This window comes from Chelonia mydas, chromosome 15 (genome assembly GCF_015237465.2).
Source record: "Chelonia mydas isolate rCheMyd1 chromosome 15, rCheMyd1.pri.v2, whole genome shotgun sequence".
Classification (NCBI taxonomy): Eukaryota; Metazoa; Chordata; order Testudines; family Cheloniidae; genus Chelonia; species Chelonia mydas.
This window is the reverse complement of record NC_057856.1, coordinates 18,478,180-18,500,226: the sequence shown is the minus strand read 5'-3', so window position 1 is coordinate 18,500,226 and position 22,047 is coordinate 18,478,180. Positions and strand designations below refer to the sequence as shown.

At 43.8% G+C, this 22,047-nt stretch overlaps 1 protein-coding gene across 23 annotated transcripts in view; it reads left to right on the top strand.

The window, feature by feature from the left end:
• Positions 1–3,114: 3,114 nt before the first annotated feature.
• The window catches only part of FBRSL1 (fibrosin like 1), a 733,202-nt gene continuing 714,269 nt past the window's right edge, over positions 3,115–22,047 (top strand). For 7 of the 23 annotated variants that reach the window (XM_037879226.2, XM_043529080.1, XM_027817327.3 and 4 more), the window contains exon 1: positions 3,120–3,957. In XM_037879226.2, coding sequence (XP_037735154.1) covers positions 3,664–3,957 — 294 coding nt within the window. In that variant the 5' untranslated portion in view covers positions 3,120–3,663. Of the gene's footprint in view, positions 3,958–22,047 lie in introns of all 23 variants that reach the window. The other 16 variants (XM_043529085.1, XM_027817339.3, XM_043529087.1 and 13 more) reach the window with 5 other exon arrangements.

The window sequence follows — 22,047 nt, the reverse complement described above, 5'->3', positions numbered from 1 at the left end:
TGACTTTGAAGTCATGTTATGTAGTATTTGTTGTTTAAATAGGCCAGGGCAAGGTTGTGGCTATATGTTAATAGCCTTGTGCAGGGGGAGGAGTTGGGGAGAGGGAAGAAGGAATGACCAGCATCAGCTACTTCTGAGAATTGGCACACTGCTTCTAGCTTGTTTCATTACTGTGCTTAGGGCAAGATGGAATATGAGGACTTCGAGAAAAGCTGGGAGAAATATGGGCCCAAATCACAGCCTCTTACAAGGGGGTGTCCCACATCTAGGTGCCAGCCTCATTCTTCTCATTAGTGTGAAGAGGAGACACCCCTTTGGGGAAACTAACATCCCTGTTCATGTTTGACTTCCTTAGATCTTGTGCACAATGAGTGCAAGGGACCAGGATGTGGGATGGGAAGGTTTCTTGGCTCCCATCATTTCCTCTGGGGAATTACTCCACAGGTTCCCTGACAGTTTGCCCAGCTAGTGTGGGACCTTCCTCACAGGGTTTTCCCATGTCTGATAGGAAGTCTTTCCTGATACTCCTCTTCTGGTCTCCCTTTCATAATTTCATTCCACTACTCCTAGGAATGGGACTAGGGGTTGCCTCGGGCGGAAGTTGGAGGTAGCAGTAGTAAAGCTGTATGTGTGGCAAAGCCAAGGCAGCCAAAGAGGTTGCATGGTGGAGGAAAGGGGGTGTATGGGTCAGCACATAAGGGAGGGGGAACATGGTTATAGACAACAGCCAAGCAATGGGGCAGGGGCTAGGGGGTTAACAGAACAGCAACATGTGGGAGTTGGGGTGAGAGGTGGGGGACCACAGGTGGAGCAGAGTGTGAGGGGCACAGGGGGAAGGTGGGCAGAAGGAACCGCGTGGAGGGAACAAAGAACAGTACAAGTGGGGAGCAGTGGGAGGGGGGAGAATGTAAGGAGCACGTGGAGGCATCCTGAAGAAGGGGAGCAGAGGACAGACAGGGTGCAGGAATGAGGCTGGGGGAGAAGGAATTAGCTGGGGAGAAACTTCCGCTGTTCTGGTCTAGAGGAGCAAGTGGGAGCTGGTGGGTTCTAGGCTGAGAAATACAGGGGAAAACTCCTGTGGTGCAAGGCTGGAGAAAGCTGGGTATGGAGCAAGCTCCCAAGGATTTGGGATAGGGGTGGTGGGTGGAAGCTCCCAGGGTTCTGGGCTGGGGAAGAGCCTAGGGGTTTGTGGGCAAGGCGGGGAAGGTCCCTGGGTTCTGTGCTGGGGGAGGGGGGGAAGCTCCCAGGGTTCAGGGTTGGGGAGTTCCTGGGTTATGTGCTGGGGGGTGGAGGTGGCAGGAGGAAGTCTCCTGATTCTGACTGAGGGGGTGGGAGGGGAAGCTCCCTGGGGTTTTGGGCTGGGGGAGTGGGAAGCTCCCCGGGTTCTGGGCTGGGGGGGTGGGGCGCTCCCGGGGTTCTGAGCTGGGGCGGAGCGGTCCCAAAGGTTCTAGGCTGGGGGCGGAGCGGTCCCAGGGGTTCTGGGCTAGGCAGGCAGGCGCTGTGGGGTTCTGGGCTGGAGGGTGGTGGAAGTTCCCCGGGGTTCTGGCCTGTGGGGGGCGGGGCACTCCCTGGGGTTCTGGGCTGGACGGTGGTGCAAGCTCCCCGAGGTTCTGGGCTGCGGAGGCGGGGTGCTCCCGGGGTTCTGGGCTGGGGGTGGAGCGGTCCCAGGGGTTCTGGGTTGGGCAGGCGGGCGCTGCGGGGTTCTGGGCTGGGGGGGGCGGGTCGCTCCTGGGGTTCTGGGCCGGGCCGAAGCTCCCCGGGGTTCTGGGCTTCGGAAGTGGGGCGCTCCCGGGGTTCTGGGCTCAGCGGCGGTGGAAGCTCCCCAGGGTTCTGGGCTGGAGGGGCGGGGCGCCCCCGGGGTTCTGGGCTGCGGGGGGCGGGGCGCTCCCGGGGTTCTGGGCTGGGCGGTGGTGGAAGCTCCCCGGGGTTCTGGGCTGGGCCGAAGCTCCCCGGGGTTCTGGGCTGGAGGGGCGGGGCGCCCCCGGGGTTCTGGGCTGGAGGGGCGGGGCGCCCCCGGGGTTCTGGGCTGGGCGGTGGTGGAAGCTCCCCGGGGTTCTGGGCTGCGGGGGGCGGGGCGCCCCCGGGGTTCTGGGCTGGAGGGGCGGGGCGCCCCCGGGGTTCTGGGCTGGGCGGTGGTGGAAGCTCCCCGGGGTTCTGGGCTGCGGGGGGCGGGGCGCTCCCCCGGGGTTCTGGGCTGGAGGGGCGGGGCGCCCCCGGGGTTCTGGGCTGGGCGGTGGTGGAAGCTCCCCGGGGTTCTGGGCTGCGGGGGGCGGGGCGCTCCCGGGGTTCTGGGCTGCGGGGGGCGGGGCGCCCCCGGGGTTCTGGGCTGCGGGGGGCGGGGCGCCCCCGGGGTTCTGGGCTCGGCGGTGGTGGAAGCTCCCCGGGGTTCTGGGCTGGAGGGGCGGGGCGCTCCCTGGGGTTCTGGGCTGGAGGGGCGGGTCGCCCCCGGGGTTCTGGGCTGGGCGGTGGTGGAAGCTCCCCGGGGTTCTGGGCTGCGGGGGGCGGGGCGCTCCCGGGGTTCTGGGCTGGGCGGTGGTGGAAGCTCCCCGGGGTTCTGGGCTGGAGGGGCGGGGCGCCCCCGGGGTTCTGGGCTGGGCGGTGGTGGAAGCTCCCCGGGGTTCTGGGCTGGAGGGGCGGGGCGCCCCCGGGGTTCTGGGCTGGGCGGTGGTGGAAGCTCCCCGGGGTTCTGGGCTGCGGGGGGCGGGGCGCTCCCCGGGGTTCTGGGCTGGAGGGGCGGGGCGCTCCCGGGGTTCTGGGCTGGGCGGTGGTGGAAGCTCCCCGGGGTTCTGGGCTGCGGGGGGCGGGGCGCCCCCGGGGTTCTGGGCCGGGCCGGGCCGGGGGGCTCCGGGCGGGGGAGGCGGGGCACGGCCGGGCCTGCGCCGGCGACTGACGCGCAGCTGGCAGCCCTGCTCATGCGCGGCCGGCCGGGCGGTGCTAATCGTCCCAGCTCGGGGAGAATGGGGCGGAATCCGGGGCGCGCCGACTGAGAGGCGTCCAGGGGCTGGGGCTGCGCTGGGGGGCGGCCGGGCTGGGGCGGGGGGCGTGCGTGCTCCGGCGGCGGGCGGGGGCAGGCGGGGAGCCGTGCCGGGGGCGGGGAGCCGTGCCCGGCAGGAGGGGTTGCAGGCGGCGGCGGCGGCGGGGGCTGCACCGGGATTTTCTCTCTCTCTCGCTCGCTCTCTTCATTGCAACAAAGTTGCGGAGCGAGTGATATTGTTGCAACCCCCCGCCCCCCGTGGCTGCTGGCGGTGCGGATCGGGGGCCGGAGCCGGTCGCTGCCCCGGGGGAGGGGGCGCAGAGCCGCCGCCGCTGGATTATCCCGAGCCGGGTCGAGCTCTCCTGGATCCCGACTGCTGCTGCCGGTGCGAAGCCGAGGGGCTGAGATTCTCTTTTTTAACCCTGTTTTCTTTTGGAGGGGGGGGCGTATTTTGTCAAGGTCATTCCGTGGATTTATTTTTTTTATATCTCTTCCCCCCCCCTCCTCCCACCACCACCACCACCACCACCCAGCCTTGCTCTGTGGATTATAATCTCTCTGGATTTTGAGGCTCTGGACAGGAGGATTTTTAGGGCTTCGGGGGTTGGGGAGGGGAAGTGGTGAGTGAGGAAGGGGGGGGTGATTTTTTTTTTATCTCCCCCTTCCCTTTTTCTTTTTCTGTTTTGGAAATGGATGGGAAAATAAGGCAAAGCCGGAGATCAAGGTCCCAAAGGGACCGCGTGAGGAGAAGGGAAGCTAATGCCAGGGATCCCCGAAATCAAAGTCCTTCTTCGGCATCCGAAAAGGAGCAAAGCCCCGGCAAGGAAAATACAAGCCAAAACTGTACAAATCCCCCAAACCAAGCTTCCACCGCCAGAAATGTCAGACCTCCGAGGCGCAGGAGACGGGAATCGAGCTCCCAAGAAGAGGATTTAATTGATGGGTTTGCTATAGCCAGCTTCAATACCTTAGAAGCCTTGGAGGTAAGAGATCAGAATGATGGGTTCTCTTGTGTTCGTGTGTTTCATGGTCCAGAGCAATGGTATTGTTTCCTGAAAAAGCATGGGACCTTCATAGAGGCGCTGAATCTAGGCTCCACATTGTAAATACCAATTAACTTTCTTCTTGTAAATTACCTGTGTGCATTAATCCTGATGTCAGCCTGAAGGAATTTAAATGGAGGGGGAGCTGTGTATGTCTGTGGTCAAAGGGATGGCAAATGAACACCAGTGTCTTTCTTGAGTACTTGTATGTCTATTCATAAGTTGCTGTAGGCCAGTATTTGTGGGTAATCCTATACTTTCCATTTCAACTAATATCAAGTATCAGGGCAAGTTAAATGTTTGTTTAGGATTTTAATTGGCTGACAAATATCTGATGGGAGGAATGCAACATATTTGTGCATCAGGGTATATTGATGATCACCTGACATTGTGAATTGTAGAGTCAGTACTTTAAAACCATTTTTTTCTAGGCCTTTAAAGTTTGTATTTGTATTGCCAAAATGTTACTTTATCTTTCTCAGGAGACTGTTAGCAAATGGCCAGTGTTTAACGTTTTCTGGAAAAAGAGATGTTTAAATGGATAATAATCCCCTGGTTGTAATTCCCAAATTTTGAAGTAATTGAACAAATTCTTCATCTCTTATTGACTGTACATATTATCCTGCTGTTAATAGGTTGGCAAAAATATTGCTTGTCAATCTTATCACAAACAATATTTGCTGAGCAAATACTGCTTGTCTTGTCTGAGCTAAATTAAGCAGGAAACTTAATATTCTCAGAGGGACAATGACAAACTAGCACTTTGTGTGGCTTTTGATTTTTGTTTTGTGGGTGTGTGATGGGAAAATTTGAGTTGGTAGGAGAAAACCTCTATCAAAAGGCATTTATCAAAGAAAACAGTTCACCATGTTCTTAGTAAATATGAGCAATAATAGTGTCCTCATTCACTTGACCACATTTTTTTAATACAGCACGTTGAATAATGTGTTTGGTTATTCATACTTTGGATTTCCTGCCATTTTAGTATCTTTCTTAACAAGGATTACAGTAAATTAAAATCCTAGACATGTTTCCCTGGCCCTCTCCTACATCAATACAGCATCCTTAATGTTTACACCCACATATCAAGATCTTATTTTGTCAGAAGGTTTCCCAAAAAGCCTGTCTGATTTCCGGACCAAGTCTCTTAGGACACAGGCTCCTTCTCCCATAGTTTGTGGCCCCGTGGCTACCATGATTTTTCTGCTCACCCACACTTTGTTAGCAGTGTGTTTATAAAGTCTGTTGTAACAAGTAGCTGATGATCAGAACCAACTTCTTTGGACCATAAAGATGATCCTTTTACACTTAAGAGAAACTGCCATCTCTTTTGGACCTAAATTTCCCCTCTCTATCCCTAATCCCTGAGTATTTTGCTTGGGAAGTCATTACTAGGAGGGTAAATGGTGATGGTGTTTGGAAGGGGGCAACTTGCTCAGCAGCAGTATCTGGACCTGTTCTGAGAACGAATGTTCCTAATGCATGGTGCCCTGTAAATCTACAGTGGGACTGAGCTGGCAAAATTTTGGTTCAGGGAAACTGACTTTTAATGCATGTAAGAAGAAAATTTGGCTGAGTCTCTGCTGAGCAATATTGAATGTGTAAATGCTGGAATGTTTTAAAAAGAAAAGATTTATGATAAACTGATGTGTGGTGTTCTATGGCCTTTAGCAGAAACTGCTGTGAGATAATATCTTAACACTTAAACCAACTCATATCTGTCTGAGTTGATAATGAGCAAACTATCCAGCTTTGTGTTGCTTTAAAACAGATGGTCTAGACCTGTCTTGGTTTTTTTCTGGGCATGCTCATTGTCAAGCACACATCAGCAGATAGGTCCAATTAAACCACTGAGTTTCTCAGAGCTGTCAGTGAAGAAAGTAAAATTCATTTTCTTTGGGACATTTTCTGCCATGATGAGCACATTATCGGGAAATATAATTCAAATGATGGTACAGTCCCCCAGGGGCAAAGGGTGGGAGGGGGAGCATTTCATGGTTTGCACATGGTACCGGATTAGCCATCAAATCAACCAGACGTTAAACTGGGCAATAGTATCGCGCACAAAGGAAGAGCTGTGACATTAAAAACAACAACAACCCCACAACCCTGAAAACCTTTTTGTTTTGGGGATGAGCTATGGTAAAGATGCTTTATAGGACAGTCCCCTTGGAATCCATAGTGAGATTTCAGAAGCAATCAATTTCTGCAGTCTTTATCAACATGCAAGAGAGTACATGAACTTCATTTTAGATTTTAATTGGCTCGTCAGAATAAATAGTGTAAGCAGAATTCACTTGTTTCTTTTTCATGTGTTGCACTGGGAGACGTGTCACATGTGAGGTACTTTTGAAAGCCCTAGTTATCTGTGTATTTAATAAATTCCAGTAATACGCACAAATTTACTGTGCATTGTGAGAATTTTTCTTACAAAAGTGCAGTGCTGTTTTTGTCAAAAGATAATGCCTGGTAGATTTCTGATGTAGCAGCAAGCAAAAGGGATTAGCAAGACAAAACTGCTTTAAAGTAACATATGCCCAGATAAATTACTGAATCTGTAAGGTCATTTAGAATACTAAGAAGCAATACTCTGTAGTGTACTTGACTACAACAGGTGGTCTTCCACTGGTTTTGAGGAGAAGCATCTTTTACAGTGCATAAATTTTTAGAAAAATGATGCTGTGATGGCCGCTTAAATAAAAATCATATAAAATCTGAGGAGAATGAAGAGAATAAAGGTTAAATTTCATATTCAGCACACATATGTTGCCTTCTTCTAATTTTTTTCATTTGTAAGCCGAAAAAGGAGCAGTTGTTTGTGTATGTGGCAGTTCTTCATTATGATCCTTTCTCATATTGCTGCTTTGCATTGTTTTTCATTTGGTTTTACAGTGACCTGTGATTAGGTTAAATAGGCTCGCTAAATTGTGGGCTTCCCCTGGGAAATCGGATTGCTATAAGGCTAGAGAGAACCTCATGGTAGAAAAGTCTGTAGCATGTCAGGTTTTCTTTTCTTTTGATCTCAAATAATGTGAAATCCCCTTCCCCACTTCAAAAAAATTCTCACTACCCTTATGTTCTTGTAAATGTAGGGTGCTATATATACTCTTCCTGTATGTTGAACTGAAGATGCCAGCACTCTGAACCCGGCAGGAGTTAATTTTGCTGTTGCCTACGAGGGAGTTAGTTACTTTATGATGTTTCATTTAATTTTTTTAAGTTTTAAGAAGTAGCGCTTTGAATTTTCATTAAACGGCTACAGAATGCTGCCAGTGGCATTTGGTACCTGATGATGTTGTCTCAACTCTGCATGTGTCTATCTACTTGTGGCTTCATTTTAGGAACAGATTACCTATCCCAAGTTCTAGGTATCCTTTACTCAAGAGAGCACTTAAAGCAGATAATGTTTAAAAAAAAAATTAGTCCAACTAAGATCAAAACAAAAAGCAGTAGCAAACCATCAGTTCCTCTCTGTGCATAAGAATCCGAAATTACCCCAGCTCATCATCTGCACTTAAATATCCTTCACCCACAATACAAATCTCTCCTCAAACCCAGGGTAAAATGCAGCTTTATCTTACAAACTATTAAATAGAATTCAACAGAATTTCAGAGTTTAAAAGAAATAGTAGAGGGACTTAACTAGCAGGTAAAGCAAGTAAGATAAATGTTTTAATCTGAAAGGGAGAGTCAGTGAGGAGGCAGAATAAGATGGACAGCTACAGGAAGTGAGAGAGACAAGCTTTTGAGCCACATGGAGTTCTTGTGGCTCAAAAGCTTGTCTCTTTCACCAACAGAAGTTGGTCCAATAAAAGATATTATTTGACCACCTTGTCTCTAATATCCTGAGACCAACACGGCTACAACTACGCTGTAAACGACAGGAATGCTATTTAGATGACCCGTGCCGCAGAGAAGAAGGTTCTTGCACCAGTGGTGATATGATTGTGAGATCAGTAATGTATGAGCAGGGAGAGAAAAAGTGAGAGGTGGTCTGTGAAGGAGGATGAAGAAAATCCTTGGGGGGATGTTTAAAAACAGAGGGGAATTTTGAACAGCATCTTGAAATGAATGGATATGATATGTGAGTATTTCTCTCTTGGTATCTATTCATTTCATTTAGATGAAGTTGCTAATTATTCTTGAAGGTGATTGGTGAATCACAGTGAGAAAAACCAGATGAATGAGTCTGTATTTAAGGGCTCGTCTCTCTGATCATACTTGTTCCTTTCAAGTATAAAAACAATGCTAAAAAGGGAACTTCATCAGAATGTAAATGAATGAGATCTTTGAGACTAGTTGTTCAATCAAAGCTTTTGTAAATGTTATATCTGTGTGCTCTTTGGCTTTTATTATCAACTTTACAAAGCTCTGGAACTCTTTAAGAAAGATTTAAGATTTTTTTTTATTTATATTATGGTAGCTCCCAGCTGGGATCAGAGCTCCTTTGTGTTAGGTGTTGCAAAAACATAGCTCCCAGTCCTGAAAAGACACAGACTTTTGCTTAACTTTACACAAGTTAGTAGTCCCACTGAAGGTCATGAGGCTGCACGCACTTAAGTGTTTGCAGGGTTGGGGCCATAGAGGTAGATAGCCTCTACCCTGAAGAGGTTAACATTGTGTTAGTTCTCTCAAAACTTCCTTTCCGAAGGGATCTAACAGAGATACCAGGTGGTTACTTGTTGTGGGTTGCACTTCGGACTAGCAGGTTGGAAAGTATAGTAGTGATGCTAAATTTCTGGGTAGACTCTGTAATTGCGTGGTCTTCTCTTTAGCTTCTGTCTTGATAAGGCTGTTTCCACAAGTGTGTTGTACGCTGTGCTTTGCTCTGATCTTTTAATGATGATAAAACCAGTGCGTTTAACTTCCTGTTCCAAAGGTTTTATGCTAGTTCCACTGACCTAGCTGTGTAACCTTTGATTTATGATCATATCTTACGTATGTTTTCAAACGTGATGTAATGAAGTCTTTTCCATAAAGCAGCACTCATGTTTAAAAGGGCAGGTTCCCAACATTTAAAGTACTTTCGTTAGTGTTTAATTGCTTAATGACAATTTATAAAGTCAGTTTTTTGAGGAATTATGTTCCTAAAAAATCTTGTACTTTTAAAGATTCCACTTCAGATGCTTTAGACTTTTGATTTAACTGCAGACTTATTAGTAGTCTTCGATTATCTGTTTTCGTAGCAGTGTGCTTTTCAAGATTAAAAAAAGCAGGTTAATTATGGCAGTTAATTGCTTTTTGCAGATGAATACTAAAAATCTGCTTTAATTATAATAATTTCTCTTCCATGGATTTAAAAATACAAAAGGATGAACCGATATTGCTAATATATATAAAAAGTGGACAGCTGTAGTTAGTTTCGAGTTCACTCAGAAACTCACCCAAATGTTTAATTTTTCCAACAGAACTTGGACACTAGTCTTGCCATGAAGTAGCTGTGATCTGAAAGAAGAGTTGGACTATTGTTATGGAAATCAGCACCCCCACTTTGCTTCTGCAATTCCCATGTCGAGCCTTGCTCTAATACGTAGCTTTCTTTGGTGACGTTACTAGGATAGGAATTGGAAAAGCAAAGTGGGATGGATTACATGAGCACATTTGGATGTTACCATGCAGCATGCTGTTCCAACTCAAGTTCTGGGAACATGCGTATAACGTTTTGACATAGAAGACAGTTTGGTTTCTGCCATTTCGATAACTGATCCTTTTGGACTATTTTCAAATTGGAAAAACTGAAGTGCTGAACACCCAGGTCCATAGGAACCCCATTCTGTGCTCAAAGTTCTTCGATGAAAGCTATTTTATATCATTGCAAGCTAAAGTAAACGTCGCCCAGGGAAATTGTGTGGTGATGGCACAGATAAGATTTCGCTGTCTGATACTATTAGTCAGATTAGCTTTGGATTTTTTTAAAACTTAACAGATGCTGACAACTTTTTTTTATTTTGATCTGTGCAAGCCCATTGTGGCAGTCCGTAGAGCAATATATAAATCAATGAAAGATGACCTGTAAAGGTGGAATAATGAGCTTGTGCCTTCTTGCACCTTTATGACGTAAAAGGAGGCCAAAGATATTTTCTTGTGCTTATTTTTTACATTAGGTCTTGTCCACCTGGGAAAACTCTGAGGTGACTGTAGAGCTAGTAAAATGAGCATGAGCAGCAGAGAGGGGACCACATTTTTAAACAAACTTACTGCAGTTTGGGGAGAGGGGTTATAAGCACCTGTTTAACTCAACTGACTAGCCCATTCTTTGGAGAAGGGATGACTTCATTAAAGATTTAGCACTTCTGCCCCTTCCGTTAAGGGATGAGTGGTCTCAATCAATGTCTGCCTCAAGCAAGGGAAAAAAATCCCTTTGAAAGCAAAATGCTTTCAAGTAATATTTAGACATCATAAAGTAATCAAAAGAGAGCATAGATTGTATTATAATTATTTCTTGATAGGCTGCTTTAAGGTGCCCATCAGAAATTTGGCTGACATAAATTTTGCGGGCTGAAATGCAGGTTTGGTTTTTTTGTTTTTTTTCCCCCTTGAAACTTGTGAACTGAAATATGGGTACAGTCAGTCTATTAGGGTAGCATTATTTGTAACTTCCTCTCTTGAAGCATTTTGTCTTTTTGTGCACTTTCATTTTGTAAAAAATGGGTGTCTAGTTAATACTGGATCTCAATAAATAAATAAATAAAAATGTAGGGCTCCAATTCTTGAAGGACTTAAGCATACACTTAACTTTATGCATTCTGAATAGTACATGGGGGAATGTAGCCCTGGTCTACACCATGACCTTATTTTTGGTATAACTGTATCCCTGATGGGTGTGAAAAATCCACACCCTGAAGCGACAGTTATACCAGCTGTAGACAGCGCTTCTCCCATTGAAGTAGTTACTGCCTCTCAGGGAGGTGGAGTAACTACGCCTACAGGAGAAGCTCTCCCGTTGGCATAAGTAGCATCTTCACTAAGCACTACAGCGGAGCAGCATAGGCAAGCCCTTAGACTCTGTACAAACCTAATTATGATTTGGGGCTAGAAATGAGTAAGAATCAAGCTCTGCAGTCCCTATTGGGACTCTGTACCTCCTCAGTGGACCTAGCTATACACAGTGAAATCAACGGACATACTGTTGCATATGAGTGTGTCATTCAACAGGAGTGATTGTGTATTGTAATAGGGTGTGACTGCTCCATGAAAGCAGTGGTGCATATATGGATCATGTTAGTTTTATGGTATTACCTGGGTATGTGCTACTTACTGTATTTGTAGATTCATCAGAGAAAGAGATGGCTTATTGAGCTGAGCATCAGGTTTTGAAATTTTTCACATTCTTTGAAACAGAAGCTACAAAATGCCGCGGAGTCAATTTTATCCTTGTGAGGCAGATACACTGAGTTCTGCACTTTGCTGTGTGTATGGTCCAAATTCAACGTGACAGTCCCTTTCACAAAACCTAAGACGAATGGAAAAAGTTTCAATGCATATTTTCTTTTTTAAAAAAAATTCCCTTAGAAAGTTACAAATGTTCTCTTGCGGAGTTCACAACAAGAACGCTTCAGTATTTTACCTGGTGCGAAAGAACATACGTAACGTTGACTGGAATGGACTTTAAACAAAAATCAGTTCACGAAACAAAGGAAAACTCCTCCAAACAAAGGAAAAATCAAATTTAAACCATATAAATAGTGAAAGGTAACTGTGATTTTAAATTATTTAGCATATAATAGTCTAAGGTGATGTGTGTGTGTAGCTCAGGAAAGGATGTTTTATAAAAATATATTTTTTAAAAATGCCTGACAGCATCCCATTTAAAAAAAAATTAGATCTTTACTAGTTCCAGTTAATATGCATTTGACTTGTAATGAAGGGACCAGTAAAATCTATATTGTTGCTCCCTGTATCCTAATGAAAGACCAGTTTTACCATTTATCTTGGCTATCTCAAAGAAATGAGAGAAACTCTGTCTCATAATGATGTGTTCAGGAAAAGGATAATGTAAAATTCTGAGGGTATTTAGAGCAACATTAGCCCTCTCGGCCTGAAATTTTCTTAAACTGAATTCCGGCTTGCTCTGTGTCAGAGTTGGTTGACACAGATGTTTTGTACCACACTAAGTATATAAATTTAGAAACTGATATAGTTAAAGTGATACAGTCCTGTAGTAGACACAGTTGTACTGTTATGAAGTTGCTTATAGCTTATTCCAGTGAATTTAAATTCAGGGATTTATCTTGCTGTTTTTGACCAAAATTTCTACTTTCTACTCCATTGTAGGGTGTGTGGAGTTTGCTGCACTTGGTGGTGATTGTTGCATGCATGTAGATTCTAAAGTGAATCCTTTGGATAAAGATTGCAGTAGAAAGACTGTTCAGCTTTTTCTAAAAAATCATTCTTTGTCACGGTGATTTAGGAGAGGGGGAACTTTGTTCGGGTATCCTTAGTGTGGCAGTCAATAATGGTGCATTGCTCAGAGCAAGTTGTGTGTCAGCAAAACTGAAACATGGGATGAGCTCTTAAATCAAGCTCAGTGACTTTTTAAATAAAGCTTTGAGATACAGTAGGGAAGCCTTGCATCCTGGTATCTATTGTATGTGAACATCTTGCTGTAAGTGAGAACAGTTTTCAATGCATTGCACTTCAAAGCCTCTAGTTAATCACAGTAAAGATATGAAAGAGTTTTATGAAGGTGAAGTGGCTGTTGCTATTTAACTGTTTCTTGGCTTGGCTTTGCTGTAGTACAGAGGGCTGTTGACTGTTTCAGCAATGCTACTTACACACAGTGAGGCGTCTGAGTTCTGCTTTATTGGGTACGTTCCCTCTCTTTAAAAAGTTGTTTCTTTCCCAGAACAAATGAGCTGTTGTTAATACCATTCAGATGCTGAAAGGAGAATCAGTCTTCACGCTATTAATTCGAAATGCTTTTAAGAGGGAAAAAAAAATTCAGCTTATGTTAAAATGAGAGTCTGTCTTGGGTGACTTAACTTTCAAGGCTGTCTGCGTGGGCAACAGTGGCACCTGTCATGCATCACCAGTTCAACTCTGTTTGTGCTTGCACGGTGAAAGCTGGCGTGTATACTGACCTCAAGGATCTTTACCCCGTTCTGAACAGGGCTAGCTGACAGATGGGTAAAAAGATCTGGGACCTCTCTGTGCTACAGCTTCCAGTGTTGTTGTACCGGTAGTGAATTAGGGGTCCCATCGGTGCAAGCAAAGCTGAGTCTGGCCAGGGCAATGTTGGGTGGGGAGATATTTCAGGCTCTGTGGAGAGTATGGGGAAGGGTGTGGGTAGGGGAAGGCAGAAGATTTCAAGGACTCAAAGAGGCTGACTGTCGTGGACTCTGCAGAGCATTGCTGGGGGCAGGGGTCATACAGTCATGCAGGGAGGTAAAATAGTAGTGGGAAAAACAACCAAATCTTTTGGGTGCCGTAGGAGAATGAAGGAAGAGGAGTGGGAGTGGGCTGGGAACAGCAGAGGCTGACATAAGTCACCTCACATGTTCGTTAATTATTTCAAATGAACTGCCACAGAAGCAAAACTTTAGGCACCCTTAACGACCCTACAGTTACTGAAGCAGGTATGCGTACAGCTCTCCTGAGTCATTCAGGGTAGACGTAGCCTGTTTCATTTGTAGTTCCGTTTTGCTCCAAGCCTGAAAGACTAACTTGACCAACAGTTGCATCTGCAAGGTCAGTGCTCGACATGGATAAGGGGATTGGAGGGATCAAAATGATTCCCAGAGCCATTGGCTGCAAAAACATGGGCTGATGGCACCATTCCTGTCTGTCTCTTTGTGTTCAATGAAAAGCTTTAAAATCGTTTACAAGCTATGTACAGTTACACCAGCGACATGCTACATAAAAGATAGCAATTTGAAGTCAAACATTCTATTTTGGGGGACTGTGGGTCACTGTCAACAGGCCTGTACTTCATTTTGTTCTGTTATGTCCTGGACATGCTTTGCAAAGGGGCTATAGAGAGATGGCTTTTTCTGTCCGAATTTTGAATGAGATGCGTGCAGGAAATCTCTTTGGTATGTTCAGGTGCACCCTGGAGTCTGCTGCGTATGAAATTTAGTGTTAGTGACTGGTTATCACAGAACTCTTGTCCCCCCGACCAAACTTTCTTCATAGATGACAAACAAGAAGACTACTGTTCATTTATTTTTATTTAATATCAGGGCAGTTTTTCCCCCAAGCATATCCACAAACTAGTAACCCCTGTGTAATGAGGAAGTACTTAGCTTGAGAGGAGGTGGGTGGCCCATGCAGGGGGGAATATATGGATAATTTAGATTGCAGTAATTGCCTTATGACCTACAGAAGGGCTGCATTTGGTTACTCCCTACTGTTGTTAAAACTGTGGGTTAAGCAGCAGTGATTTTGTTATACACTGTTTACTACAAAGCTAAAGCATTTTTTGTGGGGTGGCTGTTTTATCCTTTGACTGCTGGTAAGTTTTGGCTAATAAATACCTTTGACTTGGAATCATGAATGCATTTTTTGTGTGTGAATGTTTTACTGGGTGTGCAGCTTCTTTTATAGAATCTATCCAGACCTCATGCACAGGGGGAGAGAGACACTAAAGATAGTATGGAGTGAAGAGGTGTTTATAGAATCAGTCAAACCTGAAATAAAATAATTATGGTGTTTTGACAGCTTGTTAATAACTTGCAGCCATTGGGAGAAATATAATTGCAGCATCCTTAGTTTTTGATGGATGCTTGACATTTCTTTCAGATTGTAAAATTAAATAAAGAATGTGAAAAAAGTTGGACATGAAGCCTCAGAAAAATGATGGGCCAATTAATTAAAAAAAAACAGCAGCTTCATTCCAATTTAGTTTCACGATGGTTGGTTTTCTATGCAATTCAACGTATTAATGGAAGGGGTTCAACCCGGGTCCCCCACCAAACTGTCCCCAGAGTCTTTAGTTTTGGGGGGGCTATCCAAAACCTTCCGTGAATGAAGTGGAAATAAATCCTCATGCGTATTAGATATGAAAGAAGAGTCTTGTCACCTGTAATGACTAAAATCCCCTGAAGTGTTGCCAGCATGTATTTTAGGAATCATATAATTATATGATTATTGAAAGAGACATACAAGACCTCATGGCAAAAATAAAAAAAAACCCCACATGCATAAAGAGAGGGACAAAATTTGTCACCATCTTTTCCAGTTGCTTTTTCACAGTGTCTAAAAGCCCAATAATTGCTCTTATCAAGAGGGCTTAATGAATTTGGAGAGGGCGGGAAGGAGGGAATTGCTTGTGTTATAGGTGGATGTTACAATGCTATCTTTCAGGTTTATTTTCAGCTGTAATTAAAATGTGTTTTAAAAACTTAAATGAATTGTTTTCACTACCAAGCTGAGAATATGCTCTAAATGATAAACTACAGTACAAAATATTCATTTATTGTAATATTGAACTATAACAGTAGTGTTGTGGTCTAGTGGTTAGGAGGGGGACCGGAAATCTAGATATCTGGGTTGTTTTTCTGACTCTGCCACTAATTTCCTGTCTGAGCTTTGAGCAAGTCATTTAACATCTGTGCTTCACTTTACCCACGTATAAACTCTGTATAATAATCCTTGGCTACCACATGGGGAGGACAGATTCTCAGCTCGTGTGATTTGGCGAATAGCTCCGTTGACTTCAGTGGCTATTCAGCAGTATTCATCATTCCCTTATGCTGGAGAATGTGAGGGAATACTTCTCAGATCAGGGGATATGTTGTGTGAACAGTGCCTAGCACACTGGAATAGCTCTGCAACTCCAGATAAATGTTTCTCATTTCGTGGAGGGAGTGCCATGTCACTGGGCGTATATGTCTATTATTTCGGACCTCTTGCTCATCATTCTAGTATCTTGAACTTCGATGTTACTTCATCTGAATTCATAAGGCTCTGGAAAAAGCTGGAAGCAAAGGTTGAATCCTCCTGGGTGAGCTACACACAGAAAGATCTTGATCCCCCAATGGCTTTTTTCTCTAGGTCACTGTTACACCCCTCTCACATGGACTATAGCAAATTCTGAAAGTCAATCTCTTGCTGATACAGTGTACAAATTCTATAGAATGTACTGCACTTATAAAATGTATGTGTTTTCCCAAAAGATGGACTGAAGTGTGCAAATGACGGCTCTCCCTTGGCCACCTGGTACCTCTCCTCCTAGAGCCACGGAAACAGAGTATTCAGTCCATCCAGGATGGGGTACTGAAATTTTTGTGGGTCTCTGCTTTCCCTCCACAGTACTCCTGATCCGCAGTCTTGCTTCTCATAGCAGAAGTCACTTCTGTGTTCATTGAATAGCTCTCTGATGCAGTTCAAATCTCAAGGGAGACCAATGCACTATGAAGCAAGATACAGTCCCCTTCTGTTTTTCTCAAACTTACCAAGAACCCAGAACATTAAAAAAAACAACAACAAAAAAAAAAAACAAAAAACCCAAACACCTTTAATTGCATTCAATACATGCTGTTGTGTACACCAGTGAACATTAAAAGCAACAAATGCCTTTTGCAGACTCCTCTCCAGGAAAAAGGCATACCATTTATTCTGACATTCTGGTTGAAAGCTAAATAGCAAGTTGTGATTTAATATTACTAATGTGATTTTAGCTCAAAATAACAATGGCTTTCCAGACAGATGGATTCCATAACTTGCTTGCTATCAGCTCATCCATCAAACTCTACACATGTCTGCAGACTCATTATAAGGCACACATGGGAATGTTGTTGATTACATCAAACAAACTTGTCCAAGTCCTATTAATGTTTTCCCTGCAGGCTGCAGCCCCCTGGTGTGGTATGTGTACGAGAGGGGAAGTGTATTTGGCAGACCTGTCCCAACAGTACTAGACAGTAAAACTTCTTAAGCGTGGTTGCTTTTGCAAGTCTCCATCTCGATAGAGATTGTTTTCTATCAGTTCTTCCATTCTGAGTGTCTTAGTACCCCTTAAGATGTAACGATTTAAGACTTGCTGATGCAATAACACGTTTACGTGGGGATATCTTAGCACTGATTCCAGGAAGATTGATGCTAGTAAAGTATTCTCTCCTGCCGGCTTCCTGGAAGGAAGGGATGAGCTACACAGCAGCTGCTAGGTGAACCGGCTTTCCAAAGCCTTGCTCCCTAACATCAAGCAAAGTTCCTTTTGCAGCTCGGGGGTGAGGCTTTTGGGAGGTAAATGAGTGCCATCTCTAGAGTTTATGCTGCAATATAAGCAGTAGGGAGTGGGTTGCTGTGTATACAGTACTGCTCACCCACAAATTGTCTTCAAATAAAATCCTAAACATGTTACTGTTTAATAGGATGCCAAAGGGTTATTTCTGAACTCAATATTTTTAAATAAACCACCACTTACATGAACTATTTCCAGATGAGATGTTTTTGGGTTCTGCGCTTCGTCCTCCTTCAGTGCTAAGTACTAACTTAGAAGTACTAAATTTGTGAGATTACCTAGCACGTTTGCTTACTCCTCCTAAAATGTGGACTCGATGTTATCTTTGTGCGTCTGTTTCTAGCCATTTATTTCTCATACAGCTTTGGGGCAAGTCTCATCTTATTACAAACTACTTGTTCTTATGGTGGCTGTATTAGCTATGCAGGAGTTAGGCTCCTGCTAATTCCAAATGAGGAAGTTAGGGCCAATAACAAGAGTTCTATTGGTAAGACTTGCTTAGAGATTTTTACATTGGATCAGTAGTCCAGTTTTTAGATGAAGATGTAGGACCAGCACATGCATACGCGGGTCCAGTCTTCAGGGAGTCTTGTGGGGAATTCCCAGAGGACCTCCCCCCCCAATACCCACTCTGTGCTCCAAAATTTGTGGGGGTGGGAAAGTATGGAATTTTTCTTTCTGAAACGCCATCCTATTTCTTCCACGGTCCCTGGTAGGGTTGACCTGCTTGATCTTAAAGATGTGTTACTAATAATTTGGAAGAGGAGTCTCTTGGTTTTTTCCTCTGAACGTGCTAGATAGCATCATATCCTCTGAAACCTATCTCATAAACAGGCACTTATTCCCTGATTTCCAGGTGAGGATGCCGTGAACTCCCCCTTAAGACATTTATCGTCTCGGTTGATTGTCACTATGTCCTGGTCCACATATATCACTCAAGCCACTGTGCAGCTGCTAAAGTAAAAGCTGATAAGGGCAGCAAGAGCCCTCAAATCAACAGCTGAAAAATTTAGAAAGGGGAAGTGTGGAATTTTGATTAGTTAATAAGCATTTGACAAATATGGGGCCCTGAATTTTATTTTGAGGGGAAGAGGAAATGGTTATGGGGCCTTTAGGCTTAGGAATTATGTGCATCACTGATAGACTGTCAGATTAAGTTACAGATGCTGTATTTCCATGCGGAGGTCTGCTAGATACAACTGTGATGACATGTTTAATGTTACTGAGATACTCAAGGTCCACAGTCAGGACCAATGCTCCATTGCGCCAGGCACTGCATAAACACGCCCAAAGATACTGCTCTTACACTCTTCAGGACAACATTTGGAATATTTCTTTGTATTCTCTTTGGGATTTTTAAAAAAAATCAGATAAGAAGGACAGGAGAAGGATTGCTCTATACCCTTTGCAGCGCTGGAGTAGGCATTTGTGTTTTCTTAACTATAATGTAACTAGCTATCTACAACTGGATTATTGAGATTCTTGAATAGTAGTTGAATCTGTAGAGAGTGCTGTTTTCTTTCCTTATTACACATATGTACCAACCAGCAGGTTTTACTGTTATCACTTCCTGCAGTGTTATAAAGCTATTTGTAGGTTTGCAGGTAGAACCCGCTGGAGGATAAAGGAATAACAATTTGCTTAATGATCATTAGAAATAAACCAATATGAATACAGTAAAAATAAATGAGCCCAATGTATGTCTAAGACTTGAACCAAACTGAAGCCAAGATGTCAAGAAGTCCAGGAAATATTCAGCTGAAACTTTAAGCATAAATACCATGAGGCTGGCTTGTGTTTTGCTGTTTTTTTGCAATATTTCCTGTCTGGCCAGAAGCAGGAAGAACGGGAGCTAGGAGTCAGGAGACTCTGCCACTGATGTCTTCTGTGCCCTTGGTGGGTAGAAGAGAGGAAGTCATTTAACTCTCTCTCATTTGTAAAGTGGTGGTGATAATTTCGGCCTCTCAGGGTTGTTTTCTGAGGTTAATAGGTGTTTGTGCAGCTCATTGGATGGAGTGTTCTGTAGTACTGGATACAGCATCTCGACCCTACTAAACCTTTCAGCCTTATGACCATTTATTACCGTGCAGTTTAATTAGGGGGAAAAGTGTGTTGGCAAAATGGAACTCGACTGAACAGGAGAAAATATTCAGAAGAAATTAGATGCCTGTTCCAGAAACAATATATGGGGGAGAGGGGGACACATTGTTTTCCTATGTCTCTGTGTAAAAATCCCAGTCATGTATGTATATACAAATATCTGAAGCAAATACACTCACAAGAGGGTAATTTCATAGTATTAAATTTCTTAGGTTCAGAGCACAAGCAAAATCTGATTGCTTCGGTGTATCTCTGCGTCATGTTGCAGGCATAGCAGTTTTAGGACTGAGGCAGAAAATGAAGCATGAGAGAGCATGCAGATAAGAATAAAGAGGTGAAGAGAATATGTCTATTTTAAAGGATGATGGCCATTTTTGGCATTCTACTGGAAAATACTTGGATGTGTCTGGTATTTCTGGGTAGGAAAGGGTTAATCTTTCTGTACAGTTGGCCTCACTGCACTGGCAACAAGCAGAGTGTCACATGAGTGCGTTTCCCCCCCAGCATTAGACAAACAGATTGATGCCTCTTCAGAGGGTGACAGCTTGCAGTAGCACCGTTTTTATGGTCCTGGAAATAGTAACATACTTGGTTTTTGTTGTCTTTTCTTGTTGCGTTGTTGTTGTGTCTTTCTGTTTGTGGTGATCAAGCCCTTTATAAAAATAAACCCCACACTGATAGATTGAAGTTGAGTACTGTAATGTGTTCCCGAGCTGACAAAATGAGTAGAAATTAGCCCGCTATTTTCCTGACCAACAAATTAACTCCACATAATTATCACACTTCTTAAGTACCCTCAAATGCAATTTTAAAGAGTGCTTTCCTAGCCCCCCCTGGTTGAAAAGTTTCCAGGAAGGTAAGAATTTGGGCTACAGCTGCTTTAAAGGGTGAAATGTTTGTCCCAGTATACTGTGTTTTGTTTTGTTTTTTTAACTGTAGTCCTTTTTAGTAAAACACACTGTCAGGCTTCAAAGCTGAGTGAACTTTAAATATCTGTATGTTAAGCCATTTAGTCTTTGTACCTTTTCCCATTTTATTCAGCCTGAACATTGAAATGCTACTCAGTTCCACTTCAGATTATGGGCATTTCTCTTCCTAATTCTCAGGCCCTAAGAATGTTTAAATCCCAACAAATAAACCTCTGTGAATTGGTGATCATGCCAACGTTTTCCTATAAATAAAGACTTAATATTTAGGCTGTAACCTTGTTGTCACTTCTCCTTTATGATGTTAAAGGCTTTTGTCCTCCTGTCTCACGTGGATTATATAACAATTGACCTCAATGCACACACTTTTTCTTTTAGTTATTAAAAACCTCTGGGCACTGATGGAATTTAATCATGAGTTTTTATAGTTCAGTAGAGTGCACTTATAGTTATAACCCTTAGGAAAGTTCATTGTAAGTATCAAAAATAGTAATGAAGCAAATTGAACGGATCCACAAAGTGGTGCATGTATGTTAATGTACTGACTTTTTTAAAAATTAAAGAAAATGTTCAGAAAGTAGTCCGTATTCTGTGGTTTTCATTATAGATTGTAGTAAGAAGTGGGAAAGACTGGCATGTGATTAAAATGTGTTTAATGCTAAATCATTTGTGCTGTTGAAAAATTCAGATTTTGAAAAACGGATTTTGCTCAGCTAAACATACTTTTTGACCCATGGTTGGATACTGTTTGGATATTATTACTTTATGACTAATAAAGGTTCACACCTGCTTGGAAAGCATTATAGAAATAAATATATGCCTTATTGTATATATCCTAATTTTAGTAGAAGGGAGCTGAATTTGAAATCTGCCTAGTAGAACCTTGCAAACCTGGCTGTCTTCCTCATACAGGTATTGTAGGAATTTACCTCATGCATTGGGCCAGGACTGAAATGAATTATCATAAGGAGAGGTGAGAGAATTATATGAAAATCATGCAAAATATAAAAATATTCTGGTAACAAATTGGGGAAGATGTAAATTCTTCTTTCCCTGCATGTGCTTACATTTAGAGTTAGCGAGGTAGCCTGCTGTTTTTTGAATGCTTATTTTGCATCCATCTCATTTTTTCCCCTCTCCCATCCCAGCTTGTTGTGTGTTTTTTCTTTTGACCTTGGTTTCTCTTCTCTTTTGTGGAGTCACTCTGTCCACATTGCTTAACTTGTTTGCCTTTGCAGGGGAAATACAAGCAACCCTACTTCTAACACCTTGAAGTGTCCTCCTTTACTCTGTTCAGGATTTAGCTACTTGGACAACTGGGAGCCTTGTGATCCTCATGTTCAAAATGCTTTAAAGACAGGAAGCTAGTAAGAGGAAAAACATGCTGTGAAAATGGCTCTGTATTAAACAGATTCCGTTTTGCTAAGATAAACCTCCTGATCTACGATCCCCGCTTGGGTATTCCCACATTCCCAGTTATAGAGATGTCAGGAGTGAGCTGAGTTTGCAAAAAGATGGGTGAAACCTTATTCGTAGCAATATATTCAGGTTGACTTCTAACATTAGAGCATCCACTTGAACAGTGCTGAATGATCATATATAATTATAATTAACCTTCCACTTCTGGTGCCAGGTAGCGTTATTTCCAAGACTGGGGAGAGATGAGGGAGGTTGTGGGATGTGTAAGAAGCCTCTTGGAAGGACAGATCTTGCATGCTATTTAACTGCTCTGAAAACAGGTGGCTTTTGCTGCCTTTTGCGCACTTTTTGTTTTGTTATTTTCAAAGCAAGGAAATAGGATGGATTTTCTTGTTTGGGTGATTT